Genomic DNA, 8,140 nt, shown 5'->3' on the forward strand with positions numbered 1-8,140 from the left:
GCCTTAGTCCAAAAATTATGCTAGTGCGAAGCTCAGCAAAAGTGTTTACTGTTCTATAATTACATGTTACTTATCCAGGAAAAGAAAAATATTAGAAAAGCAAGAAAGTACATATCCAGTATAACTGTGCAATTATATCAAAGTATTCATAGTCATCAAATTTTAATTTATGAATTAAAATAGACTTTGGGGATGTTATTGCTATGAATGATCTTTACTTAAGCCCAGTATGTTGTTGTTGTTGTTATGTACCGTGGAGTCGGTTCCGACTCATAGCAACCCTGCACAGGGTTTCCAAGGCTATAAATCTTTATGAGAGCAGAAAGCCTCATCTTTCTCCCATGGAACAGCTGGTAGTTTTGAACTGCTGACCTTACGGCTCGCAGCCCGATTCATAAACACTGTGCTACCAGAGCTCCTTGTATAAGCTCTTTTATTAAATACTTTCAGTTTGAAAGAAAACTAATGTAATTTTTAATGGAAATATTTTAAATCTGCATATCCATTTACTTCTAATAATTGTAAATCTTCATAGAATTTGTAAGGGAACCACAAATTTACTATTCCAAGCAAAATAACAAATATGACCATAAAAATATGGTCATTGATTATTCTGTTAATGTTAATAATAGGAAACACTACTGGAATTTAAGCACCAAAACAAAAAATATGCTAGTAGTGTGACTTGATTTGGAAAAATGACTATCTTACTAATTGTTGTATAAAGGGTCATGAATATGCATTTATCTGTTAGTAATAGTAATTAATAGACATTTAGTTGTATCCTTACTGTTTACATATAACTGAGTTAACGACATTAAATGTAACTGTATTTACCACTAGCTACTACTACTCCAAGTATGGATACTAATCAACCTGTACAACTCTCAGCTGAACCACAGCCAACACCTTCAGGAGACAGTTCCTCATCATTAGCCAGTCAAAATGGCCTGGAAACGCCAAACGGCCAGGAGTCCTCCACTCCACACCCAACAGCACACAAAGAGGCAAGTGTGGTGCAGCCTGAAAAGGGAGCTCATGATATCTCTGATGAATTGAATCGACAACTGGAAGACATCATAAACACGTACGGATCAGCTGAGGGTACAGCAGGGAAAGAGGGTGCTGCTAAAGCCAAGGAGCAGCCTGAGAATGAAGAATCGCCCAACAATGAGGATGGGGACTGTGAGGAGATGACTGAAGAGCCTGAAAGAGAGCCATGTGCAGCCAAAGAGCCTGTCAACAATAAAGAGCAGAAACTGGAAAAGAAAATTCTTAAAGGATTAGGCAAGTAATGACGTTCTAACTTAGGGATTTTCATTCTTTCTATTCTTCATTATAAAGGGAGTTTCCTCCCCCCTTTACTAAAACCCACATTCAGTTATGTGTATCATTAGGATTACTACGATAGCCCACAGCCTGGTCAAGGGCTTCCTACATCCTCTTGCTTTACTTTCTCCCAGCCCCTTCCTCTCACTAGAACTAAGGTGAAACTGTCAACATGTTAGCCTCCTACCCTCTCTCCTCAGTGGTTTTCCATCGCTCTTGGGAGAAAGACCTAAATCCTTTAATGGTCTTTAAAGCACTTAATGCTCCAAAACCAGCTCATCTCCTATCACTCTACCCCACCCTATCCCCCTTCCTGAACACTCTGCCCCCATTACTGCCTCCACCCCTTTGTCATTCTGATCTTCTTTTTCAGTTCTCTGAAATATGTCTTGCTCCATCCCTCATAATGAGTCCTGTGGGCTAATGTACTGAACTGCAAATTCTGCAGTTGAAGCTCACCAGCTATTCCTTGGAAACCCCGTACAGGGTCGCTATGAATCAGAAATGACTCAACAGCACTTAACAACAACAACAATCCCCCATAAGATTTGTGCACATCCTATTTTTTTTAACCTAGAAATATCTACCCACTTCCCATCATCCCCTCAATTTAGCTCTTTGGGTACTTAGGTCCTACACATCATTTAGATCACAAGTTAACTCACTCCTAAATAAAATCTTATTATTTTGTATTTTAAAGGTATCATTATACATAATTCCTTCATAGCTCATAGCAGTGGTTGAAAGTATACGTTGATTTTTGTAATTCTCTGGTTAACATGTGTCTTCCTCCACTAGATCATGTATCTCAAGGGCAGAAACTGTGTGTATGTCACTAGATGCCTACTGCCTAGAACACTGGATAATACATAGTAGGTATTCAATAAATACTTGTAAGAATGAATAAATAATTTTTGTAGAGGAAGAAAAAAGTACCACCTCTCCAATTCTGCCACTATGTACAAGTCACCAAATTTCAACAATGTGTTTGACTAAAACCAATATTTGTTAGTAACAGGGCCCCATGAACCAATTCTAATTACATGTATGTAGGCTACTGGTCATTCCATGTCATCCTACTAAAAATCCTCAGCATGTATAATATACATTGTGTACTAAAACAACATTTTTAGACTAACCTAAACATGCAACCACCACTGCTGTTGTTATTAAGTGTCATCAAGTTGGTTCTAACTCACAGTGTTCCAGTATCGGGTTTCCGAGGAGTGGCTGGTGGGTTTGAACCACTAACCTTGTGGTTAGCAGTCCAGTGCTTATCCTACAGCACCACACCATTATTTTAGTTGTTTGCAAGTGACTTTAGCAGGTTTCTGGGCTACTTATTAATTAACTGTCACTGTACTACCATTTTGTTGTTATTGTTAAGAACTGTTGAGTCTGTTCCAATTCATCGTGATCCTGTGTATGCTTTCTGAGTCTGTAAATCTTTGCAGGACTAGGCAGTCTCGTCTTTCTTCTGAAGAGCAATTGATGGGCTTGAACTGCTAACCTTGCGGTTAGCAAGCTGATACTTATCATACAGAGCCACAGCATTCCTGTACTACCATCTAGACCAGTGGTTTTCAAGCTTAACTGTGCATTAGAATCAAATGCAGAATTTATCAAAATGCTGTTCCCAACCTCCACCACACCCACACACACAGATTCAGAGTGGTGGGTCTGGAGTGGGGCCAAGGCACTCTGGGTAATTTTGAGACAAACAGGTTGTGGAGGCAATGTTTTTCATGCTTCAGAAAGTGCTTCCTAGACTCTTCTAGAGAAAGGATGTAAAGTATAGGCTATGTCTTGTTTCTGGCAATCTATCTGGACCTTTCAAAGCATTTAGTAAGTAATTCAGTCCTTAACTGAAGACATAGACTTTGCTAATGTATTTGATCAACGAAGAGTTTTTAATTATTTAATGTTTATTAAATAATACTTCCTTTGCTAATATTTTTAAGATGCTGGGGCCTTCTGATTTTCTAAGCCCAATTTTTCCAAAGTATGTACTTTGGGTTCTTTGAGATTTCAGACAAAGTTACACAGTTCCTTTACTGCCCCAATTTTTTGACCTTGAATATATACACAATGAAAATCTCAATCGTGTTGGATATAGTTTTCAGCATTTCCTAAATTTATTAGACATGACTCTCTTTTTTTTTTTTTTTAACAGAACATCCTGAATATTTGGAAATGTCTATAACCCAAGCACTCCAAACTTCTTTTTCCTTCAGAGGATACATATTCTTCCATAGTCAACACACTACACATTGGAACAGTAGGGTGAATGTTTCTACATTCTTTAGCCAGTACAGTCACTTTCTCCTTGGCATAAGAACTGAAAAAAGCAAAAATATATTCCTCATCATTAAGTGCCTTTGAGTTGTTTCCAACTCACAGCGACTCTATATAGGGTTTCCAAGAAGTGGCTAGTGAGTTTGAATCACCTACTATTGTTCAAACTGGCCTTGTGGTTCAGTGCTTATCCTACAATACCACACCAATATAACATTAGATTTTGTTGTTGTTAGGTACCATCGAGTCGGTATTGACTCATAGTGATCTTATGCACAGCAGAATGAAACACTGCACAATTCTGGGCCAACCTCACTACTGTTGCCATGCTTGAGTCCATCGATGCTGCCACTTGACCAATCCATCTTGTTGGGGGTCTTCCTCTTTTTCTCTGACCCTCCACCTTACCAAATATGATATCCTACAACATTAAATAGCATCCTGTTAGTAACCAAAGCCTCCCTCTTACCTTCACCATCCCTCTAACTTAGGTCCATGAGTCACATTAAACAGATCTTTGCAACCATGGAGTCTGCACAATCACCACAGAGTCATAAGCACAAAACAATGATGGACTATAATACTTCAGTAACCAGTTGTCAAGTCAATTCTAAATCATGGCAACCTTACGTGTTTCAGGGTAGAAATATGTTCTATAGAGTCTCCAATGGTACCTCTCAATATTAACATACCTCTTAATGTTTAGGTTGATGATTAATTGAGTAGGAAATATAACTATAGCTTTATATCTCAGATAGACAGCTAAGAGAAAAGCAAGGCTAGTCCACAGGGCTATAAGGATAGTCATAAAGACAACAAGGATTAGACCTTCAGTCACCAACACTGGGAGACAGAAGTACACTGAAGCAGTTATTGATGAGTTGCAGTTCTACCCCTAAAAGGTGCCTAGATTAGACCATGTGATATCTTCAGATAGTTTCAGAAGCCCATTTATTTACTCTTCCTTAGAATGCCCACTTTTTCAGATGGTCGGCTTCATCCACCTTAGTTTGATTTCTACTCTCACCCTGAGAGGACCATAGCCTGTTGCTGCTTTGGTACAAATGCTAGATTTTATAGAAGAGACAGAGACCAGAAGAGTTCAAGTAAAAGGGGAACCCACAGAAACTGAAAGGTTAGTAAGTAGATTCAGATGGAAGTTAAAACTTAGGTCTGATTCTATAAGGAGAGGAGGGTTTTAGAGAAGCAGATGGAAGGGAAGAGAAATGATTAGCACTCTTTACTGACTAGGACAGGAAATGGAAGTACTAATGTTCAGCTGTTCCTTCTGATAGTTTTCTTTTTTATGGAAAGGTTTTGTTTTATTTTGTTCTCCCTGGACTAATCTCATGTTTGCCCTAACTCATGGCAACCCCATGCACAATGAAATGAAATGTTACCCAGCCCAATTGGAAAGCAAACTATAGTGATTGACAGGGTTTCCTTTGGCTGAATTTCAGGCAAAGGTAACCAGGCCTTTTTGCTAGTCCATTTTTGTCTGAAAGCTCTTCTGAAACCTGTTCAGATTTATGGCAACACAAGCTGCACAGACAGATGAATGGAGGCTGTGCATGAGGTCCATCTGTAGGGAATTGAACCCAGGACTCCTGTGTAGAAGACAAGACTTCTACAACTAAAGAACCAATGCTTCTCTCATTGTTAAACTCTCCAAGTCTTGTCTGGTTTGTTTTCTTTATAGTTGTAGCCAAGCAATTGCTAACAGCTTAGACACATGATCAACTGACCTAGTAAGTTTATCTCCACCTCCCAAAAGAGTGAGAGAACAAAATCCCAATTGCATATAATAAGGTCACTAAACTACAAAATACACAATATATTGGCCAAGTTGAAAGAAATGTGACTAGAAAACACAGAGAAGGTAATATTTTCAAAAATGATAGCGGGTTTAAAATAAAAAATTGAAACAAACCATTGGTATCAACTTGATTCCGTCTTATGGTGACCCCATGTGGTACAGAGTAGAATTGCTCCATAGGATTGTCTTAGTTATACTCTTTATAGAAAGGAGCTCTGGTAGCATAGCAGTTACTAATCGGGCTGCGAACCGCAAGGTCAGCAGTTCGAGACTACCAGCTGTTCCGCAGGAGAAAGATGAAGTGTTCTGCTGCCGTAAAGATTTACAGCCTTGGAAACCCTGTTCAGGGTCGCTATGAGTCGGAACCGACTCTATGACACACAACCACCAGCCACCAATCTTTATAGAGGAGTCCTGGTATGGTGCTATGAATTAATGTGCTAGACTGCAAGGATGGTGGTTCTAGCTCACCAGCTGCTCCTTAGAAACCTTATTCAGGGTTGCTCTGAATCAGGACCGACTCGATGGCACTTAACGACAACTATAACCTTTGTAATAGTAGATTGCCAGACCTTTTTCAGCAGTGCTGCTGAGTGGGTTTGAGCTGCTAACTTTTCAGTTAGTAGTTGAACACAAACTGTGTACTCCAGGGATCTGAATGGCATCCTTAAAAACAAGGTAGACAAACAAACAAAACCACAGCTGTAGAATACAATAACAGGTAAGAGGATCTTTACAAGTTAAAAAAAGTAGACCAAAACGTTTTATGAAAATCAATAATATCACCCAACCAATGTTACTTCTGTTGTTTCTGTTATCTAGATCAAATAAAACTGGCTACAGTTATTTTAGTCATGGAACCACCAAATCTTAGAGGCTGAACTTAGAATCCACTGTGTCAACCCATTAATTTTAAAGACAAGGAACTTGAGGCCCATAACACTCACAGGTCTGCCAAAAGGTTACCCAACTAGATCATGATGAAGTCAGTTCTAGAATCCAATTTCCTAGTCTCTAATCCAAGGAGCTCTGGTAGCATAGTGGTTACGAATTGGGCTGCTAACCTCAAGCTCAGCTGTTCCACGGGAAAAAGATGAGGCTTTCTGCTCCCATAAAGATTTACAACCTCAGAAACCCTGTACAGGATCACTGCGAGTCAGAACCGACTCCACAGCACATACCCACCACCACCACCAGTCTCTAATCCAGTCCAGTGTGAATTTAGCTACACTATCCTTTCCATCCTTTAAATACAGGAATCTAAGATACGTGTGTGTGTGTGTGTGTGCAATCTTTAAGAACTATTTCATTACACTCAGTATTTTTAAAAGGAAAACAAAATTGACATTGAAATACGAATTTAGGTCTAACACTTGAAACAGAACACTCACAACCTTTCCCTGTTCTAAATTTCTGCCACAACATGCAGAAACTGATGGGGGAAGAGAAACACTAGAGAGACACAACAAGAAATTTTAGTCTCAAAGCCCTAAAAAAATAATTATAGAAGAGCAAATGCATATTTTTGAGTACTCACTAAATATGCATGAATTGTCATCAAACTTAGTGTAAACAATCATCTGGAAGTTTCCAAAAAATCTGGTCCACATATCTACAGTGGATTTGTTGCTAAGTGTTGTCAAGTTGATTCCAACTTACAGCAAACCTGTATAGTGCTTCTAAGGAGTGACTGGTGGGTTTGAACTGATGACCCTGTGGTTAACAGTCTAGCACTTATTCTCCACCAACACACCAGGACTCCAGTTAACAGTGATTTAGTTGTCCTAGTTTAAGGTTTCTACATTTTTTCATATAAAAATAATTCTGTCATATTTCCATATCCCTCAGTTGACCTGTGGGCCAGCAATACAAATGGCATTGGAGTTCATGAAGCACAGATGATTCTGCCTTCATGCAGACTTACTAACAAGCTGAGCACTGTGCAGTTTTCTGGCTGGTCACCCACCACATGTCTTCTGTGTTGTTGTTAAGTGATGGTGAGTAGGTTCTGACTCATAGAATCCCTGTATAGGGTTTTCTGATGATCAGCCAGCGAATGAGTTTGAATGACAGCCTTTCACTTAGCAGTCCATGCTTATCCAACAGCTCTAAGCCAGGACTCTTCCCCAACTTAATGGGAAATAAATGGGACTGATTTTGAAATGACACATTGATGAGAACACAGTTGATCCCCCCGATAAAATGTCCATGAATAAAGTCATTTTATTCTCTTGTGTCTGGCGCTGTGGCTAAGTGTCCCAGTTTCATGGAGCTGAAATTATAGTCTTTCCTACAAGATGAGCAAGTCTGCCTAGTCTCTCTCTCCATTGTCATCTCACAGAACACTTTTAGTCCCACAAAATCAATGGAAGCTTAAAGAATAAGCTCTCTGATGTCACATATTTATCAATTCAGCACACGCCTGCTTCCAATTCCTTGGAATCTTTGGTAAAGAGAAAAATAATTTTTAAAGGTTGTTGTTATTGTAAAGTGCCATGGAGTCAGTTCTGACCTAGTGACCCTGCATAGGATTTACAAGGAACAGAGAGCGGGTTAGAACCACTGATGTGATAAGCAGTCTAGTGCTTATGTTACATATTTGAATATTAACTTTCGATTTTAGATAACAGAATATTGCAGCAAAAATAGATTTCCATAAGTGTCAGTATTTAAACAGAACAAAGCTTTCTTCTTAAAAGT

General features: G+C 39.0%; 1 protein-coding gene across 1 annotated transcript in view; it reads left to right on the forward strand.

Moving 5' to 3' along the window:
• The first annotated feature begins 860 nt into the window (after window positions 1-860).
• TXLNB (taxilin beta) overlaps window positions 861-8,140 on the forward strand; it is a 62,828-nt gene continuing 55,548 nt past the window's right edge. Inside the window, exon 1 of the mRNA XM_006834618.1 lies at window positions 861-1,287. Coding sequence (XP_006834681.1) covers window positions 861-1,287 — 427 coding nt within the window. The remainder of the gene's footprint in view (window positions 1,288-8,140) is intronic.

This window comes from Chrysochloris asiatica, unplaced genomic scaffold, assembly GCF_000296735.1.
Source record: "Chrysochloris asiatica unplaced genomic scaffold, ChrAsi1.0 scaffold00013, whole genome shotgun sequence".
NCBI classification, from domain to species: domain Eukaryota; kingdom Metazoa; phylum Chordata; class Mammalia; order Afrosoricida; family Chrysochloridae; genus Chrysochloris; species Chrysochloris asiatica.